At 35.6% G+C, this 21,628-nt stretch overlaps 2 protein-coding genes across 3 annotated transcripts in view; one reads left to right on the forward strand and one right to left on the reverse strand.

The window, feature by feature from the left end:
• LOC120414130 (V-type proton ATPase subunit G-like) overlaps window positions 1-21,628 on the reverse strand; it is a 22,140-nt gene continuing 512 nt past the window's right edge. The window contains exons 2-4 of one of the 2 annotated variants that reach the window (XM_052709397.1): window positions 10,995-11,143; window positions 10,673-10,773; window positions 1-1,102 (exon numbers count right to left, since the gene is read on the reverse strand). In XM_052709397.1, the coding sequence (XP_052565357.1) occupies window positions 923-1,102; window positions 10,673-10,773; window positions 10,995-11,076 (363 nt within the window). In that variant the 5' untranslated portion in view covers window positions 11,077-11,143 and the 3' untranslated portion in view covers window positions 1-922. Of the gene's footprint in view, window positions 1,103-10,672; window positions 10,774-10,994; window positions 11,219-21,628 lie in introns of those variants that run through there. The other variant, XM_039575161.2, reaches the window with a different exon arrangement.
• Window positions 15,522-21,628, forward strand: part of LOC120414114 (death-inducer obliterator 1) — a 24,248-nt gene continuing 18,141 nt past the window's right edge. Inside the window, exon 1 of the mRNA XM_039575142.2 lies at window positions 15,522-16,346. Coding sequence (XP_039431076.1) covers window positions 16,088-16,346 — 259 coding nt within the window. The 5' untranslated portion in view covers window positions 15,522-16,087. The remainder of the gene's footprint in view (window positions 16,347-21,628) is intronic.

Below are 21,628 nucleotides of genomic sequence, written 5' to 3' on the forward strand. Positions count from 1 at the left end.
TACGCTTTTTAATCATATTTATTTCCGTGTAACGATATATTCATTCCATAATAGATTTGTTTTAATAGTATATTATTTGTTTCATACTTCACACATGGCTGTATCGATATTCCGACGACTATTGTATTGTAATCTTTTTATTTATTCTCTACTCACTATTGTTTGCTGGCTACAGAACTAGGTTACTTCAACAACAAAACAATAGGTACGAAAAAAACAAACAGACAGTAGTGGCTTCGTGGTGGTGTGTTGAACGTGTGACCAAAATAGCTGTTGGTAAGTAGAACGGTTCCTAATGTTTGTTTTTGAAACGAGATAGAGAGATTCACACTTGATTTTACACCGATCTGAATATTGCGTCACAGTAGAGAAACATTGAACGAGAAATATTGTCATGTCTTTTTGTTTGATAGTTTTTTTTTTCTTTAAATTTTTATTTCTTAACTGTTTTGTTTTTCGATAAAGTACGTGAATCTCTGTTAGTTACACACGCATATTTTAAGGGATTGTTACATTTAATACTTTTTCAAGCTTGAATTGCAGGGAAATGAAATAAATCTTAAGATATAACAAAAACAATCAAAAATAATAAACCTGTTATTTCCGTGCACCAAAAAGCCAATTGTTAGTGGATAATTATCTAATTTAGAGAGAGAAAACAAATTGGGAAACAATTATTTACATCGCTTTCAACTATGTCCGGAGGGCAAACAAAAAAAAACAAACATCAAATAGAGAGTGGCGCGACGGTCGCTGATAAAACTTTTTAGCTTCTTGACTACAATTTTGTAAATTTGACTCGCTCTAAATTTCTGCCTTTAATAAATCTGTGTTGTTCATGTTTTCTTTGTGGGTGTGGGTGTGTGTGTGAGAGAGAGAATTTATTTTTTGAACAGATTCAACTTTGTGCGCTTTCGACGCCTTACTTCTTGGTGGAATCGATAAAGTTCTGGTGCAGCTGGGGCTTGATGTCGTACACCAGCGTCAGGATCTCCTCGATCAGGCCGGCCTTGCTCGTCGAGATCGTGCGGTTCATCTCCTCGATCTTGATGACCGTGTCGGCGTCGATCTTGGCCGCCACGCCCTCGCGGCTGCCCATGTGCTGCAAAGGAGGGAAGGGGCCCGGGGTCAGTTTTGTAATCAACGATATTGTTTTGTATAAACATTGTTTTATCACAACCCATTCTGATGAAATGTTGGGTTCCTTTTGAAGAAAATTATAAAAATTAAATTTAAAAAAGATAACATGACATACAACTGAACAAATTCAATTGAAATGTACAAATCGATAAGTTATATTGTTTGAAACGTTCATTCCTATTAAACAATTCTAATTCTGAACACGAATTCATTTCGAATAGTATACGAATTTCATTTTAGGGATGGATCGTAGTAGTCGGGGCGTGCAGGCGCGTTCATTTTTCGAGCTGTCACGTTTTTTTTTCAAAAAATTCTTGTTTATTGAATATAAATATATTTTTTTTCAAATTCATAAGAAGAAATTGTTTGAAAAGCTATGGAATAAAAATGGCTTCTTAAGCGGAACAATCCGAGAAGGAGCTCATTCTGGAAAAATCAGGGCCAAACGCCTGCGGAAGCTGGAAACCAGTTCGACGGTGACGGCGGCAGTCGTTACTGCGGTGGACCAGCTGGATTCTACATTCGGCATCGCAGGAGATTCCATGGAAGTGGAAGGGAAAGGACCAAGTTTTGAAAGTGCTTCTGCAGATATTTTCTTGGACGACGTCGGTGGTTTGCGGATGCCGGATGTGGATGGCGTCAACAGCGTCAACTGCTGATCTAACTGGGGGAGGCTACGTGGCCTACGGAAGAGATTTACATCGGAGTTGGGAGCTGGTTGGATGATCCCAGAAATGAATTTGGTGAGAGCGTTCTAATTTCTTTCTTATTATATTATTGCATTTCAATTTTCTCATTATTTACCTACGCCCACTACTTCATTCGTCGGTGAAGTATCCCATAAAACCCTCTCCCCTTCCAAATCCGGATATCTTGGAGGTCGTCTAAGTTCTTAGCAGGGTGACCACTCAAATTCCATTTTCAAATTCCCGACTTTTTTCGTTTCAACTTCGTTTCAACTGAAAATGACAAAAAGTTAAGAGCGAGTCTTTCATCAATGTGTAACAGGTCGTATCGACAGGTCGTATAGACATCCAGGATTGGTTTAACTTTTTCTCATAGCTTTTGCAAATTACTGTTAAAAATGGATTTTTCTAAAACCTTAATATCTTTTTCCAACAGCTTCCAACACCCATACTCCCATAGGTCGAAAGTTAGGGAATTTCATGGACTATAAGCCTACGGTAATAACTTCTTGGCCAATCGCAGTTTTTCTCATAGTTTTTCGATTTTTCTATAACAAACTTTTTACAACGTTAGATTTTGCCCTGTAGGCTCCCATAGCGGCACTTTTTGGTCTCAATTTTGTCATATTCGGAATCCTCGGAATATTTCACGTTAGTTATAAGTATTGAAGTTGTAAATTTGATTTAAAAAACAATTAAATAAAACATTTTTGAAAAAAGAATTAGATCTTATTTACTCTGTGGTCAATACGTCAAATGCTGTATCAAGTAGGCGAAAACCTGTTTTACCCCTAATCCAACAAATTGTTAAAAAATATTTTAATTGATTCTAAATGGCATTTTTTCCAATCAAATTTACAATTCCAATACTTCCAATTTACGTGAAATTGTCCGAGGATTCCGAATATGACAAAATTGAGACCAAAAAGTGCCGGTATGGAAGCCTACAGGGCAAAATCTAACGTTGTAGAAAGTTTGTTACAGAAAAATCGAAAAACTATGAGAAAAACTGCGATTGGCCAAGAAGTTATTATTGTAGGCTTATAGTCCATGAAATTCCCTAACTTTTGACCTATGGGAGTATGGGTGTTGGAAGCTGTTGCAAAAAGATATTAAGGTTTTAGAAAAATCCATTTTTAACAGTAATTTGCAAAAGCTATGAGAAAAAGTTAAACCAATCCTGGATGTCTATGGCTCATTTTGAAGTGCTTCAAAATACCTTTCGAATGCATCTAAGATAGTTGGAAATGATGAAGTTTTACTGAAATGCGAGCAATTTTAAGATTTTTTATGTTTTTTTGACCTCAAACTTCAAAGCCCGTTTTACCCCACTTCCCTTTGTCGTAGAGGGCTCATATTTGGCATGAGTTCATCTCATGTATAGACAAACAAACGCTGAAAGTTTCATCCAAATAGGAGCACCTCGATACGACCTCTAGAACAAACCGAGCAATATTTACAAATACTGCCTCTTAAAGATAACTGAACATAAAATAGCGTTCCTATTTTTTTCAAAACTTCATCATTATTTTAAATCAAAGAATGATTGAAACATAGTGCGTCCATCCCGGGAATTCCCGGGACAAAAATCCCGGGATTATTCCTAAACCGGGAATTCCCGAATCCCGGGATTTTCTATAATTTGTCCCGGGAATTCCCGAAATTGAAAAAAAAAATCATATTTTGGTCTGGAAATTCAGATTTGGTTGTGAAAATAGTAGAACAATAAAATGAATTAAAATTTGTATTCAGCAAATCTCAGCATTAAATTGGCATTTAAGGAAAAAATATTATAATTTGAATTACCAGGTCCGAAAAATGCCTAGTGCTTTAAATTTTTCTCTATTATTTTATTTTTTTGAAAAACTGGATATATTTACGTATATTTTCGATTTTAAATAAAAAAAACAAATCTCATATCAAATTATTTATAATCAAACACCGGCATTTAGGGCAAATACGTACAAATGTAACGAATAAATACAGCTATTAAAGCAAAAAATATTTGCATGACGTTTTGGATTACTTCGGTTGAAACAGTAACAGAACAAAACAATTTGTACTTCCAAATGTATTGCTCTAAAATCTCCTGTACCTATTTAGACTGTAATTCTGATTTTCCCTCGGTTGGCGGTAGTAACTTGAAGATAATTTGTAATATATGTTTTATATAAAACAATGAATTCAAAACTTATCTAAAATTTTACATTGACTGGTATCATTTTATTTATTGTCGTTGTTTGTTTTCTAGCTGTTTTAGTCATGTCATATAAAATATATATAAAAGAAAAAAAATATGAAAGAATTCCAAAGTTTTTTTGAATAGGTCCTATAAACATATGGAAAACAAAAGCTTATTGGACCTTTTCAAAAAAAAAAACTCAAGAATTATGTAATTTGATTCGCAAATAAAAAAATGATTAATCATACTGGAATTAAAAATAGTAGTTGATATAAAATCCTAAACACCACAAAGACAAAAAATTTTTTTTGGGCTATTTTAAAACTGTCGTCTTTGTTTAGATTGAAGTGAGGATTATAACCATTTGATATTATTAAGCTAATTCAATGATTTTAAGCTTGAAAACATAACAAATATAATGAAACATAGATTTTATTACTGATTCAAAAATTTCCCGGGATCCCGGGAATTCCCGGGATTCCAAAAATATTTTTCCCGTTTCCCGGGAAATTCAAAACCCGGGAAAATTGGACGCCCTATTGAAACATAATTCCTGTTATTATTCATTCAAAAGATTTAGAAAAATGTCAAGGAATTCATAAATTTAATTTTAATTTTGTAATTTTTGATATTAAATTTTCCAATCAATTTTAATTTATCTAGTTGTCAGTATTGACCTGTTTTTTTTTCAATGAAAATTAAGTGTGATATGATTTTATGTTTTCCCACTCATTTTAAGCAAAATAATTGAAGAAACAAATTTTTAAACAATTTTGCAATAACTAAAAATTTCTTGGATTAAAAAAAGTTCAAGGGCATCATTTGGGAAAAAATATTTCAAATTACTAAATGAATTTAGTTAAACAATTAAACATATTCACAAAAAAAAACCATTGCCAAACTCAAGTTGGAATCAGTTACCAAAAATCAAATTATGTAACAAAATGAAATAGAATCATAATTCTAAGCTGGCCATTATGTTCAATTTTTATATTAGTTTTTCATTAACTTTACCTCTTGTTTGATGAACAAAAATTAAAGCGATCATTTGATTCATAAAAAATATTATGAAAATCTGTGTCAAAGACTCCAATATTCATTATGATTTTGAATGTCTTTAACAGCTTTTCTATACTCAAATATATTGAAATAGTGAAAAGAACCTTAAATTTAAAATAAGTTACTAAAGCAGAAATGAGTGAATTCAATTTGAAAATTTTACAAAATATTACAAAATTATTCAAGAGTTAAAAAATAATTTTCAATCAAGTATGCTCAGAATTCCCGACTTTTGACAAAAAATCATAAATTCCCGACTTTTTCCCGATTTTTGGCGGATTTTGGCGAATTCCCGACTTTTTCCCGACTTTCCCGATTTCCCGACTTGAGTGGCCACCCTGTCTTAGGCATCTCTATAGGATATCCAATCATCAAATCCCTCCCCACCTCCCCCGTTGATCGTGAGGAGTCGACCAAAAGGACAAATGAATGGTGATGTGTCATTCGGCACATTCCTGACGCATTTATTTTCCTTATCGGCGCCAACCTAGCTATTGCGAGCTTTATGCTCGGCTAGAGTACGGTCAACCAAGCTAAGCTAAGCTAAGCTAATAGTATACGAATTTCATTTTAAACGTAACAACCGGTTCCGTATTCGGAATTTTTATGTACGATTCGAATCATATTCGTGATCAAAACTGACTGGGATACATCTTTGAACTTCCAAATTTTGTTGAATCACTGTCAGTAGGCTGACCACTCAAATCCCATTTTCAAATTCCCTACTTTTTCAGAACCGTCATCAGGGGTGAAATTGGGTCATGCAAATTTCAGAATTTTTGTATGACCCAATGATGATGATGACCTAATGATGTCAAATACAGTCCAGACTCGATTGTCCGAAGGCCTCGGAAAATTTCACTTCGGATAATCGAATCAAGATTTTTTTTATTTGTCTAATTTTCGATTGTCGACCTTAGGTATGCAGCAACCCTTGAACTACGTTAAAGTGATTTAGATCCAAGATGGCGGCCAATATGGCGGTCACGAAATACTGAACAAATGCATTTTATTATTTAATAGGCAATCAACTATTCGAATCGACTCAAATGGGGTCGCAGAACACGAATTTGATGATTAAAACAAGAAAAAGAAAAAAAAACGTACAAACCTTCGGATAATCGAGTTTGGACTGTTAAAAATGTTACAAAAAAAAGTCAATACCAACCACCGAACAAAATGTCTAAATAAATAAAAATAAAACAAGCTATAACATTTTTAGTAAAAATAGAAACATTAAAAAGGAGCCATTACACTACCTAAAAAACAAACTCGCACTTTTTGCCAGTTTGCCAGTTTGTCTGCTTTGTTTGTTTGTACAAACGTCAGCTGCATACATTTTGCCGTGTTTGCGAGTTTACCGCAAACAAGTTGGCGAATTTGTCAAACTGCCAAACACGAAAAAGTGCAAGTTTGTTTGTTTGTTAGCGTTAGGGTAATGGCTCCTTAAGCGGTTACATACATGTAAATCGACAAAATAGTCAGAGATTGGTGTCAGCACACACTTAGTTTTATTTATAATCTGTTTTCAGAGCATTAAAATATGCATATTCATCCATTATCAAAACAAATTTGAAGACAATTGGCTGTTTCTTTTCCGAGATATAGCTATTTGAAGTTAGCAGTTTCAAAAAACGGGTGCCACGATATCTCAACACTGTCATGACCAAATCGGCTCAAAATTTTAGTAAAGACTCGTTAACCCGGTCCTGTGTGCATGACGAAATATTTTTGTATTTTTCATATAAAAAATCGTCAATTTTTGATTTTTGTATTTTTTTAAAAAGCAACATTTTAAAACCGGGCTTCGTCATGCACACGGGATATATCTTGAGAGTCTTCACCCTGAATTTCAGCCAATTTGGTCCATCCCATCTCGAGATATCGTGGCACCCGTAAATCAACTCGGTGTTTCGAGAAAAACGCTCAGAAAGTTTGACAGTCCGCTTTGCGCACAGCAAAATGTTGAGCTTAAATCGTCTCTAACTTTGTTTAATCATGAAATATCTTCATGAAACTTTCAGGAGTGATTGAAAATCATCTTTTTAGTGGATTCAATAAATTTTCTGTAATATGAAATTTTGCGATTTTCTACATGTATGTAACCCCTTAAATATCTACAAAATAACTTCAGAGTAGGAAGCACTAATTATTTCGATTCAGAGATAAAACATTAATAATCAGTATTCACAAAATAACTCAAGGCTAACATGAATTTTTTTTTTTTTTTGGGAGGGTGGTCCAGCCGCACATCGTTGATGTTGAAACCTCTAAACTGGGCCCTCGTCCTGTCACGTCCGTCAGTAGTCTTGTCGTACATTACAACTAGAATCAGATCTGCCAATGAATTAGTCACTAGCGTGCCCAGGGTGGGGCAACATGGGGCAGTTGCCCCACCATCCTCGGAAATTTGTTCTAAAATTGGGCAGGGGGTGTCCATAAACGACGAAATTTTCAAAACTCTAATATTTTTGCCCCACCTTCCTTGAGGACCTGGGCACGCTAGTGGAATTAGTACACTTCGACCAAATAAACACTGACGCTGTATGGATCTGACTCTAGAATAAATGTACAGTTGTGTGTTATTCATAAGTCCAACTTATTCAATTATTCATTTAAGTCCAAATATTCATTTGCTAACTACTTTGGATTGAAAATATAAATTTTAATCTAAAATCCTCTAAACTTAATGTTCAAAACTAAACGTTCCTTTAACTGTTGTAATACTATTTCTATCAAAAAACAATTAAAATTGTGAACTGATATACAAATAGGATAGAAATCGCGATTTGAAAAAGAAATGACCATTTACGTCAAAAGATCCGTAGTTCCTCGATTCGCAACAATGGTCGATACAACCATAATCCGAAAACCGTTAGTTCAACAGATCAACGAATTTTGTCCGATATCATTACATTATTGATTGATCGAGACTCTATGAACAATTTGACATAAACGAATGCCTAGTATTCAAAATCAATCAAAGTTTAATGACAGCATTACTCTAACTTAACAATTGCAACTAAATTTATCATCAAATAGATTTGGAAAGCATACAGATTTATTTTAAATGCTAATGCTAAGCAACAAATCAATTGTACTATCCTAAAGTCCCACCTAAATCCCACATTGTGATAGTGAAAAAGTCACAGAAGCAGCGGTGTCTTGTGCAATTGTGATATTTTCACTATCGGAGAACTACCTAGTTCACGAAGACAGCTTATCGGTCAACGCTTAAGCCCTGGGGCTGCGACAAAGCGAGTTCTCGTAGCATGAAGTGGTGTCCATAGTGCTTATAAAAAAGAATATATACCCAAATTTTAACTAATGCACTAGGATCAAATCATGCCCCTTGACTTTACAAGGCCCAGGGAACTCAAGGCTAACATGAATTTAAATGTTTATTTTGAAAATTATATAACATGGTTTTACTACAACGAATGCAGAACAAGCTTCTCAAGATGATCTACAACCTCGATCCGTGGTATCCAACCGATGATCTTCACCAGCTGGCCGAACTGGACACGATCGACGAATTCATCGACCGAATGTTCCTGAAGTTCCGGACAAGCTGCCAGATGTCGGACAACCCACTGATTTCTGCCATCGTCGACTACTAACGTTAAGGAACTCAACAAACCCCGATCCCCTTCCCCCTTCTTCCCCAACTGTGATATTAGATTAAGCAAACATAACAGTTATGGATTTCGCTAGGTTTTTTACCACCCTTTTCCTAGATTTGAAGATCTGAAACAAACAATTTCTATGCTACCAAGTCAGTATCTGAAACATTCATAGTTGTAAGGAAAATCCAAATCTCTATACAAGCACAAAAGAAACAAAATTGTAACATGCTATCTCGAAAAATAAAATTGAATTGAATTGAATATAACATGGTTTTAACTGGAAATGGCAAAGAATAAAAAAACAGATTTTTGAATGTTATTCTTAATTTCATTATTGTTTGAAAAAAATACGTTTTAACATGATTATAGTCATTATTCTTTCAAAAATTTAAAATTATCTAGGAATTCGTTTAAAACATGTTTTGGCCAAAATCCCTTTTATTTTTTGTAAATTTTAATTTTGAATTTTTATTTTTTTTTTAATTTTTAAAATTAACATAAATTAAGGATTTGGAAGAAACTACAATTTATTTTACGAAATTGCATTAATTTCTGCCAAATGAACCAAATTTGATATCAAATCAGTTTAACAATGTTTTTTGTTTGTTTAGAAAATTATTCACTTTTGAAATATCAAAGAAAACTAGGAAATTGAAAATATGACTTTGAAAACATTTAAGTGGTGTTCAAATATTGGTATTAACCCTATTGAGAGTCTTATTACTATAACGCTATTGAGAGTATATTACTGCGGGCGTCAATAATTAGAGTCCACGCGCGGCGATACGACCGCAAGATAATGGTCGCATGACAGCCGCATGACAACCGCAGAACAAATTTTTGGCTGTTGTCAAAGGTTGCCTTGAGTTTTCAGCTGACTTTTTGCCTTTTTGGGGAATATTTAAAACAAACCAAGTTGACAACCAAATCAAAGCAGAACTTCAGTTCAACTTGTTGATTTTTACACTGCGATAGTTAGGCGGCAATAATTTCCTGTCACTCACAGCGGAGGAGAAACGTGATTTTATCTCGCAATAAGCAATATATTAGAGTGTAACAAAGATGACTTTTTGGCGGGCATTCAAGGGTTTGTTCCGGTGAGCATACTAAGACCAAATCCAAAATATGTGCTTGATTGGACGTAGCAGGAGGAGCAGGAGCTGGCTCATTGCATTTGAATTATAAATAGTCTTAGCCTTACCCCCCAAAGGAAAAAAATAAATAAATAGGATTTAACCCGTAAAAAAAGATTTTTTAAATGTGTCACTTTTTAAGGCATTTCGGTCACTGAACCGTTTATTTTCAACATCATTGGCGTTTAGGCCAGATTCTTGAGCATCTTTTGGTTTATATTATATTGAAATTTTGAGCACCCTGGAGCTCGGTACACGGTTTGTATTTTTTTTTTTTTCGAAAAATCGACCCCAGCAAAATCGAATGGTGTCAAGGGCGTCGCGACGGCCGCGACCAAAAGGTGACGATTCAGCCAACAATTATGCGTAGAACGGCAGTTTAGATTCGTTGGGAAGGTCTTTGTATAAGCTATCCAAAGATGGGTCGGATGTTGATTAGGACATGGTTTCTTAAAAAAGTGTTCCAACGTTGTGGATTCAAAAAGTTAAAAGTTTCTTTGAAAAAAATTATGACCCGTACAATTTCGCAGCAAATGGATATACTAATTGAAAGATCACGTGCTCAACTTTCAAACATTGTTTTGAATGTTGGCTTTCGATAAACAAGTCTTGCTATCCAACTGAACTAACCCAAATTAGCGTTCGCAAACAGCTTCATTGTGTATTCATCAGACTTGCCCCGTCGTCGTCGCGTTAATAGCTTATTGAAAACATTACTTAGCTAGGCGAAACTCTGGCTAAACACTGAGCTAAGCCTAAGGCGAGCGGGACCCGTCCGGACCAGAAGGTCAAACACGCACTCTCTAGCTCAACGATTCAGCCAGTACAAAAGTGACTCTTGCTTACCTTCGCCTCGAACTCCTTAAACTGCCTCTCGCGCTCCTGACGGTATCGCTCGATCTCCTCCTGGGCTTCCTCCTTGGCCTGCTTCAGACGGCGCTGTTTCCCTGAAAAGAAGACATTAGACAGGAATTAGCATGAATCACTAATCCAAGTCACTTAGAGAACTTTGCAAGAGGAGAAAAAAAAAAACGCAAAATTCCCATCCGATCCAAGCAGGCCTTCGACTATTGATTTTTCGCCACGGGACCCGTGCAAAATTTTCCTCCTCCCTCGGACGAAAGCAAGTGGAAAAATTCCACCACCGAACAAAAAAAAACGAACTCACTCTTTCTGGCTTCGCCCACTTTTTCGGCGGCCCGCTTTTCCGCGGCCAACAGCTGCTGAATTCCCTGCGTTTGGCTGGCCATCGTGAATTGCGACGCGGAACGAGATAAAACTTCTTTTGTCAAGGCTGATTAACTCCAATCGAATCGGGCGACGACGACGATTTGCCTCTGCTGGTGGAAGTCTTCCAAATCACTTGATTCCGTCAGGTCAGTCGACGAAAGAGATAAGATGGGGGACTGAAATCGGGGGGGATGCGAAACGTCAGCTGTCACTTTTTGGGAGAGAGCGAAAAAAAACATCGCACGAGAGAACACATAGAATTGGACGCAGGGGTGAAATTATTTTGGTTGAGAATTAAGGCTCTGAAAGGCATCATCCGCAATCGGCCATGTTTGTTTTAGAAAAAACATTCAAATCTTGATTCAGAATGTTTCAATAAAAAAAACCTTGCTTAATCCACCTTAAGGTGCCTTCCTTGCATTCATAAAGTGAATACACTACACAGCCTCAAAAAAGTTTAGAAATAGCACTTATTTTTAGCAAAATATCTGAGATCCGGGTTCAAAAAAGTGTATTAAAGACACTAAAGTACCAATAACTTTTGATAGGGTTTTCAGATCTTCAATCTTTTGAACGCGTTTGAAAGGTATTTCAAATACCTTTCTAACAATATGTAGCATGACGGGTTTCTTACAAAAACCACCTTTTTTACAATATTTCAAACTACAGCCAAATCCGAGGCCAAATCGTTTTATTTGCATGACTTTTGAAGTACTTTTCTAAACTTCATAATATTAACTAGGGTCTTGTGAGACCCTTAAGCGGATCGAATAAGACCAAAACGGTTGAACCGTCCAAGGGGCTGGAAACTCTAATATTACATAGGAATACTGAGTATACTAACGATATTCCAGTATACTTATTAGTATACTAACCGAAAAGCAATAAACGGTTAGTATATTAAGATACTCTCAGTATATTGGTAAGTATACTGTAAATATGTAAAGGAAATAATAATTATACTAACATATATTTTGATATACTGGGTAACATAATTATTATAGCTCTAAGAGTTTCCAACCCCTTGTTCAAATCGGTTCAGCCAGTCCAGAGATAATCGTGTGCATATTTTTCGTTGCACGGACTTACAGACATACACACGCACAGAATTTGATTCTGAGTCGATAGGTATACGTGAAGGAGGTCGAATAACACTGGAACACCCAACGCATGTCACAACTTACATGGACGCCCAAGCCTCCCAAAAAAGTTGGAACGGTAACTTCAACTCGCTGGTTCTCGGGCATAACTCAACCAATCGGAACGATTCTTGTTTCCAGTAATTTGTAAGAATGTCTAGATGATCCTAGAACTGTGCAGAACTTAATTTGATCAAATCTGTAATTTCTGCGACCGAAAACATCGTTCCACATTTTTTTCAAAACGACTGCATCCGCGAATTTTTTGGCGATTTTTTTTTGTACGCGAAAAAAAGTTGGAACGATGTTTTTAATAGCAAAAATTACAGATTTGATCAAATTAAGTTCTGCAAAGTTCTAGAATCATCTAGACATCCTAACAAATCACTGGAAAGAAGAATCATCTTGATTGGTTGAGTTATGCCCGAGATCCGTTGAGTTGAAATTACCGTTCCAACTTTTTTGGAACCTTGGGCGTTGGAATGATAAAGAAGTTTATTTTTCGAGTGTTTTTATAGCCTTTCCTCATTGAGGTGAGGAAGGCAAAAAAGGTTTTCCTTGTGTTGTTGCTAGAAGCATTTTACATAAGGCTACCAACTCTTTCTGAGCAAAAATCCGTATACTTTACCGACATGACACCATGGTATAACAAAAAATGTCAAGGAATTATTTAGATAATTTTGGAATTTGGGAATAAGACATATTTTTGTTAAACGTTTAAAAGTTTACGAAATATCAAGTTTTTTCTAGAGTTTTTATTGGAAAGGTCCTATAAATACAAGCACATCACAAGGTTTTCACAAGCTTTAGAAAGCCTTTTGATCTTTTATTTGATAAATATGTTTAGTAAGGAATTTGAAAAGAACAATTATTGACAATCAAGTTTGAACTGAGGAAAACCCCAAACTGACAGTTAAATAAAAATATCTAATTAGCAAAAGCTTTGACCCAATCAAAAAAGCAATGGATTTTTTAAAAAGTTGTTAAAATTCCGTACAAATCCGTACTATGCGAAAAATTCCGGCCTGTTTAAAATCCGCGGAGAGGGTCGAAAATCCGTACGGTAAGGAAAAAATCCGTACAGTTGGTAGCCTTAATTTTACATATAGTGATTATTTTATCATTTCAATCTACTATTTCTGGACCCTGAATTCAGAACCATCATTGACAGTCATTGCCCCAAATTTGAAAGACACCATCTACCACCTTAAACTAAGAACAAGATTATCCGTACTGCGTCAGTGGTAAACACAGAACTTTGCGGCTGTCATCATACACACACAAAAAATATAACGGTAATGACAAAAGTAACTTACTTTTGAACTAAAAAGTTGTGCTTCCTGCAGGACCTGCAGATGCTTCACGACCGAAATTGGTAAGAAGCAAGCTTGGGCACACTAACCAAAAATCATGATTTTCTGAGTTCAACATCCCACTTTTCATACGAATTTTTCAGTTCCAGAGGTTGAAACGAGATCCGACGAACGGTGAGTATTGAGAATGTGTTCAGTGTTCAGTGTCTAGCCAATTTCATTTACTTTCAAACTCGCGACGCTTCAGCTGGATGAACTATTGAACTATGACGGCGAGTTGGCAAAATCTGTGTTATTCTCGAAGGAGGACGAAGTGATCGGGAACTACCCATTCAGGCGCTTCACTTCGCAGCCGGAAAACGTCGACTTCCCTTCCCAAATCAACAGCTAATGGCCAACTCCTCCAAGCCTGTCCTGATGATGGCTGGTAACGAGACCACCCTGTTCTCTACATCGCTGTCGCGCTCCTAAATGAAGGCCGCGATGTTGCTGCCCAACGAAACGTCCATCCGTAACCTGCTCAGCCTGGGGTCTTCCGATGTGACTGATGACCTAGCTGGTGACCGTAAGAATCGGTACAGCTAGGACGTGGAAGTTGGCCAACCATAATCAGATGCGTTAAATACAAAATAAATCGAAAACACACTGGTTTCAATATTAAAATATTGAAATAAAATCCATCACATTTTTCCAAAATCATCACTGTAACGATAAATGTTATTTATTCTGGTTAAAAAAGTTTCTTCTCATATTAAAAGTAAAAAACTTTTACCGATACAACGATTTTGTTCTAGAAATGCTTGGTAGTATCAAAAACTTTCCAACTTTTAAATTGAAAAGTTTGAAATTTCTACGAATATTCACCAACACGAACTTTTAATCCAACGAGCGATCTTTTTGAATTTACATTATTTTTCCTTTATGAAGCTTGATTTTTTCGAAGGTTTTTAATAAGTACCGTAAACTGGGGTGACTTTGATAGCCCGGGGTGACATTGATAGGTTTTTCAAATGCCCGTCAAATTAATATCTAAACATTTTTGAGAATTTTGAGTATGTAAGCATTAAGGGATAGCTTATTATCGAACATATATGCAAAAATGTGACTGTTACATTGGATGTATCAAAATTAGTGGCCAAATCAAATTTCTATCAATGTCACCCCGGGCTATCAAAGTCACCCCAGTTTACGGTAATAGGAACTTATGGCATTTTCTATTATCAATGTTAAAATAACATGTAGTTAAATTGCCTAAAATTTTCAAATAAAGAATTTTCTCGGTATTTTCAAAAAAAAATCTAGAATTTTACAAAAAATATCAAAGAATACAATTTATGCATGTTGGCACAAGTAACTATTTAACAAAACCCGCAGAGAAGTTAGTTGGGAAGGCCAGCTATTGTTTTATGAAATAGTTACATCGACGACGTTACATGATGTTTCAGAATCTTCAAAATAGATCTAGCTGTCAAAATGCTTATCCACCATTTTCTCGGGTTGATTTATTTATTTGATAAAATTTTACTTTGGTTTCAACATACACTGAAAGCCCGACCATGGTAGTTTTAAGAAAATTTGCTAAAATGCTGCTTATTAAATTAACTGTGGCTTTTTGGTGAAAGTAAACGCAAATATGGTAAAATGTACCATGCTTCCACAAAATTGCATGGTAGCAAATACGAAATCATTATCATTCTCTCCATAATCGAGGGTTAAAATTACCATACCGCTCTCGACATAGTAAAACTGACTGCGTTAATCAGTCAATCCAAGCACGGAATGTTTTTAGCAAAAATACGTCGGTGCGTGTTCTCAATTTAACCCTACAATATGGTAGCAACTACCATGGTTGGGTTTTCAGTGTAAAATCAAAAAACATAAAAATTTAATTTATAGAATTGACATTTTTCTGCGTGCAGTCGTAAACAAAAAACATCGCACAAATAATTCCACCCCTGCACCTGACAGCAACGCGCTCCGTGTTCCACTTTTCACCACGTTCCTTATCACCCGAAGCAGCAGCAGAAGCAGAAATTTTCTCCCGTCAAAAAAGCCAATCGCACGCAAAATTTCTGATCTCCAACGCCCCGAAATTTGGCCCACTTCTAATGCCCTTTGGCGGTTCCACCCGAGCTCGGAACGCGCGCCCCGACCACCGGCCGTAACCGCAGGTGGAATCTACCCCGGAAACGCGTCGGAAGTGTGCGAAAAAAGGTTTTCCCCGGCGGGGTGTCGACCGACAGTGCGAAAGCGAGAAAGATGGCGTCGCCTTGGTGGCCGTCCAAGTTGGCCGCGACAAACCACCAGGAAGTGCCAAAGGAGGCGGCGGAGGTTCGGGACGCGGTGGAAAATTAGTGGGAAAATCGCAGCAACCCGGAGGTTTTTCTTTTTGCGAGTGCAGTGATTTGTGGTGAATTGAAAAAAAAAACTTGAAAAGGGTGAAAAAAGCGGACGGAAAAGTTGCGCAAAGTTGATCGAATTTGACAAGAGTTTTGTTTTTGTTGACAAATAGTGCGGAGAAATTGCCGGTGACGCCCTTTGTGGCCTTCGCATTTCAAAGCAGAAACTAGCCAAGTGTGATGTCCAGTTCGGTGTTCAAGGTTTACGAGGAGGACCGCGACCGGAATCTGCTGCTGCCGCAGGAGATTGGTGGCGGAGGACTCGATGACTCATCGACGACGGAGGATGGAAACTGTCCGGTGGAGGCGACTTCGTCCTCGGGTTCTTCCTCGGGTGGAGTCGTTGACGAGCGACTCAAAATCGACTCGAATCTGGTGATTGTCGTGGGCAAGGACGGTTCCGTGCATGTGGACCAGAAAACGCTGCACAGTCTGCTAGGTGAGTCAATCGACGACATCAACATAAATAGCATGGGAAGCAAACCACAGCATAAGAAGCAGAGAAGCATAATTTGCGCGCCTTTATGCACGACTCTGGCATTTTTATGCTCTGTTGCCGCTTTTTTGTTTTGATCGAATGATAGTGCTGTGAAGAGAGAAGAAACTTTTTGTAGTTTTTGGGTTTTGGGGTGATCGTGGCGTGGTGCTCGTGATCAATGAAAATAATTGATTCGTGATCAATGAAAATAATTGATTCAGTCGTCTGATTGTGTTTTAGTTTGATTGTTGGTTTCTGTTTTGCATTTTAAATGAGAAAAATTTCCATTTTTTTTTTTTAAATATTATCCTTAAATGCTCTAATTTAGCAAACTTTACTCCCTGCATTTATTTTTATATTTTTTTTATATCAAGCTAAAAGTTTTTTTTTTGAAAAACTAGTATTTTTAAAAAGAACTGAAATTTAAAAAATTTTTCTTAGTTACTTTGAATAATTGATCCATTGGAAAAACATATTTTTTTCGTAATTTCGATTTTCTTACTTTGGACATAATATTCGAACTCTGCGAACCATCTTTAATTTGAAATTACCAAATCAATGAGCATTTCTGTGGTAATTTTTCAGTTCAACAACCTTTCATAAATGGCCGAAGATTTCGGTTAAATGAGTCTAGACTGTAGCTCGAAAACGTTGAGTACCTATCTCTTGGTATTTTTGAAAGAAATATACTATTTAGATCAGGGCTGCGGAGTCGGGTCATATTTCAAACGACTCCGACTCCAGCTCCGACTCCGGCTTTCTGAGATTAGTCGACTCCGACTCCAACTCCGGCCTACGTACTCTAGCCGACTCCGACTCCAGCTTTTAACAAATGGTTGGCTCCGACTCCGACTCCAAATATTTTTTAATGTTTCAAAAGTTACTTAACTATTATTTTGAAAACATTGATAAATAGGACTATTTAAATACTCTCTAAGTGTCATGTTTTTCTCAAGAAAAATATGTTCGAATCACAAAATGAAAAAAAAAAATTTTTGGATTATAAGTTTTTTTTACGTAAGACTGGTACAAATATTTTTAAAAGTTTTTGAAGGCCGAATGCCAAAAGGTCGAATGGACAAAGATCGAAAGTGGACTAAAGGTCGAATGGACAAAACGTCGAAAGGACAAAAGGTCGAACTAAAAAAACTATTGATGTGAGTCTAAATGCATAAAAAAAACAACTATAGAAAGGTATTTAAGAACGGTTTTCATTAATTTCACTTCTATATTCTTGAAAATTCAGAGGTCTTCTGAATAAAAACTTGCCCCCGGATTGTCGGAAACTTTTTGAAAATGAAGGGGGAGGGGAGTTATCTTTTAAAATATAAATAAATAGGATCGATTTTTTATATATTTATTTTTGAAATCATTTTTTTTCTAAGGATCTAATTTGACCATGAAGGATAGATTGAATAAGGATAGAAGACCTGCAACAATATTTAATATGCAATACTTTTTCATGATTTGGAACTGTTAACATTTGAAAGAACTGAAAAATCACTAAAATATTTCTACTTTTTTATGAATAAAATAAAAACTTCTAAAATATTACTGAACCTCAAACCGCTAAAATTTGAAAAAAAAAAACAAAATTCACAAAACCATTACGACAAATGGACAGCGAATGACCGACAGGTTAAAACTGCCGGAAATAAATCAATTAACAACAACAACATTACGACAAACAAGAATGAGTTGTTTTTATTTTTTTTTAATAAAATAAAAACTTAAAAAAATATTTACAATCAAGAATAGGTGTTTTTTTTAAATAAAAATAAACTTCTCAAATATTTTAGAAATCGAACTTTTTCTTACAAAGAACTGCTCATGTTTGAAAGCATAGAATAACTCACAAAAATATAATGTCAATCAAGAATAGGTTGTTTTCTTTTAAATAAAAAAACATCCAAAATATTTTAAATGTCGAACTTTTTTTCAAAGAACTGCTCATGTTTGAAAGAATGTAAAAATTCACAAAAATATTGCAACAACCAAGAATAGGTTGTTTTTGGAATGTTTGTTTATTAAATTGAGTTTCATTTTTTCACATTCGACCTTTTGTCTTTTCGACGTTTTGTCCATTCGACCTTTTGTCCACTTTCGACCTTATGTCTATCGACTTTATGTCTTTCGACCTTTTGTCGCACATCCATATTCAAAATATTCAATGATTATTTCAAAATTAGTTGCAACTTTTTTTTGATCTTTTTTCAGTTTCAATTATTTTGAATGCAACACATTGATTTGTTTGTACTAGTTATAAACAAAATGAGCATGTTGAGTTCCAAGTAAAGATTGTTATTATCGTTGATTTTTTGTTTTAAGAGTTATACTTAATATAGGCAAAAGGAAGCAGTCAAGATTCAATTTAATATTCCTGACTACAAAACCAACATTGTTTACTATTTTTTGAGTTATGATACTACATACACTCAACCCCCGGTGGTTGGTCACTTTTTCGTTTGACACTTTTTTAGTTTGTACCCCGTTGGTTGGTCAAAGTCAAACTAAAAAGTGACGAACTGTCACTTTTTACACGGCGCTCACGCACTCTATCAAAACAAACGTTTGATAATGTGTGTGAACTCCGTGTAAAAGGGGTGTCAAACTAAAACGTGACCCCTTTCGTTTGACAACAGTTGGTGTCAAACCATCGGGGTTTGAGTGTACTTGGGTAAGAGGGGATTAACAGGTTATCATTTTGCGATCATAGTGAAATAACACAATTAGAGCTTTCCAATCACAATAAAAAGTTTCAAAATCATAATGGCTAAAAAATGGCAACGCAGTGCATGCGACTTAAAAAACATTTAAAAATATAAGAAGTTTTGTAAAATAAGCTGTTTAATAGCAAATACTGAAATAAAAAACACATTTTTTAAGTAATTTAAGATAACTCCGACTCCGGGATACCAGAAAATTTCGGCTCCGACTCCGACACCAGCTTATAACATTTAGCCGACTCCGGCTCCGACTCCGACTCCAGGTCTCCAAAAAGACCCGACTCTACCGACTCCGACTCCGACTCCACAGCCCTGATTTAAATAATCAATAGTAAAAGAAAGATAGCAATTTATTAAATAGATAAAGAAATAAACAAAGGTTAATAAATAGAAGTATCAAACAAGCTTAGATTGTTTTAAGGGTAATTTAAAGGGCAGATGAAAAATTATTGAACATATATAAAGAAAAGGCACATGACGAACAAAATTGACATCGCTGCCAAATTAAGGAAAAGACAGACAGTTTGTTTACAGCAGCATTAATTAGTAAATAGAGTGGAAAAGCGTTGAGAAATAAGAAAATCAAGCAAGTAAAATCGAAAACAAATGAACGAAAATAAACAGAAGGCGTGTTACAGAATCAGTGAAACAAAATAAATAGAATATTCGGAACGGTTTCCAGATCGGCCAATGTTAAAAAAATCATAGCAAATCAATAATTGAACTTAATGATTCGCTTTTACCTTCATTTGAAAGCTTTTCTTGCGATCTTTTGAATGCTGTATCGAACATCTGCAAATTTTAACTTTTATATGAAGTTTTTGAAGAATTACTTTGACCCTTGAAATCCACAAATTCGGAACACTTTTTTCTAACGAATGTAAACAAACTTTGGATCTCTCTAGGAGTACATATTTATTACCAAATAATGAATTCTCACACTGAATAGCAGGGTCGACAGAAAAGCTTCATTTGGCATGCTAAAAGTGTTCTGAATTTGTGGTTTTCATGGGTCAATGTTTTTCTTAAATTTTTTATATAAAACTTTTAAAAAAATATAGCCGGACTATACATCAATCGAAAGATCCCAAGAAAAGCTTCCACATGAAGGTAGAAGCAAATCATTATGTTCAACTATCGATTTTCTATGATTTTTTGACCATCGGTCGATCTGTAAACCGTTCCGAATATGTGGGATGACTGGACATCCACAGCAGTTAACTCAACATACTGCGAATCAAAACAATACCGTCTACAATCACAAATTACATCCCTGTCCCACATTGGCGCGCCCCTTTCTTTTAGCCGTCTCGACTCTAACCATCGCTGGTCAAAACTGTACGAGCCGTTTCCACAGGCCACCAGCAAGGTCATACTTTGTCATCATGATGACGAAACCAAGCCAACGTGGAGGTAAGAAAATAGGACACTTGCAAGGAACCAGAGCTATACTGTCCTGATCAAGAATGATCTAACAGGACTACAGACGTAGTCAGTGACGCTCCTTCCAGGATGTTCCTCGCCTGAGCGTCAACTGAAGAGGTATCATCGGCATCATTCACCCTTGGCCTGCAATACAATTTTAGTAGGTCTTCAGAATTTGAAAAAAAAACAATGTTTGATTTTCAAGGAAAAAGTCTATGGAACCTAACGAAATTCGAAAATTTTCCAGCTGAATCGACCCTGAGAATCGGCAAAGTGTCAAAAATATTATTTTTTGCAATTCCGTCTTGAAACTTCCTACTATTCCTGTCATTCTCGCGTGAAGAAACAGCCTACTTTTATCTACTAAAAATAATAGAATCGAATAGAAACACATTTCAAAACAAATGCTGAAAAGTTCTACTTTTCAGCACTGAAAAAGATGAAAAGTTGAGCTTTTCAGCACTAGTTTTGAAAAGTAATGCTTTTCAACATTTTTTTGATTTAAACAATTTATTGACAAAATACATAAACATTCGACTTATAATTTCACTCAATGGGTGTTTTTCAGAAATGCAAAAAATGTTGTATGGAACTCGTTGCAAAACTTGATTTCTTCAGCACTTGTCGTATTTAAAAAAATCTTCTTTTTGCAACTTGTTGCATAAACTACTATTTCGGTCATATTTTGGATTTTAAAATAATTTAAAATAGAAATCAGGTATTTTTTTACGTCAAAGTGGCTGTTACTTTTGACCCTTAAGTCCCAAATGACTTACCAAAAAATAAAAATGTTTGTCGTTAAAAAAAACTGGTATTTTGAATGCTTGCTCTGATGCTTTTTTTCTTGTTTGGTCGTAGAAGTCTTTGATTGCGAGATAAAATGTTGGTGTCTTCGACAAAGTTGCTTGGATTGACAATGTCCGAAATCTTTCTAGAAGACAAAAAAAAACCCAGAAATATTCCTGGAAAGTAAGATCTTTAAAATCACCCTTATCGTGAAACACCCTTATTTTCAACCAAACCAAAAGTTGCCCCTTTCCATTTGCAACAATTCTTCGGAAGACACCAAAGCTCCAGTACTTTACGATTTTT

Source organism: Culex pipiens, chromosome 3 (genome assembly GCF_016801865.2).
Source record: "Culex pipiens pallens isolate TS chromosome 3, TS_CPP_V2, whole genome shotgun sequence".
NCBI lineage: Eukaryota > Metazoa > Arthropoda > Insecta > Diptera > Culicidae > Culex > Culex pipiens.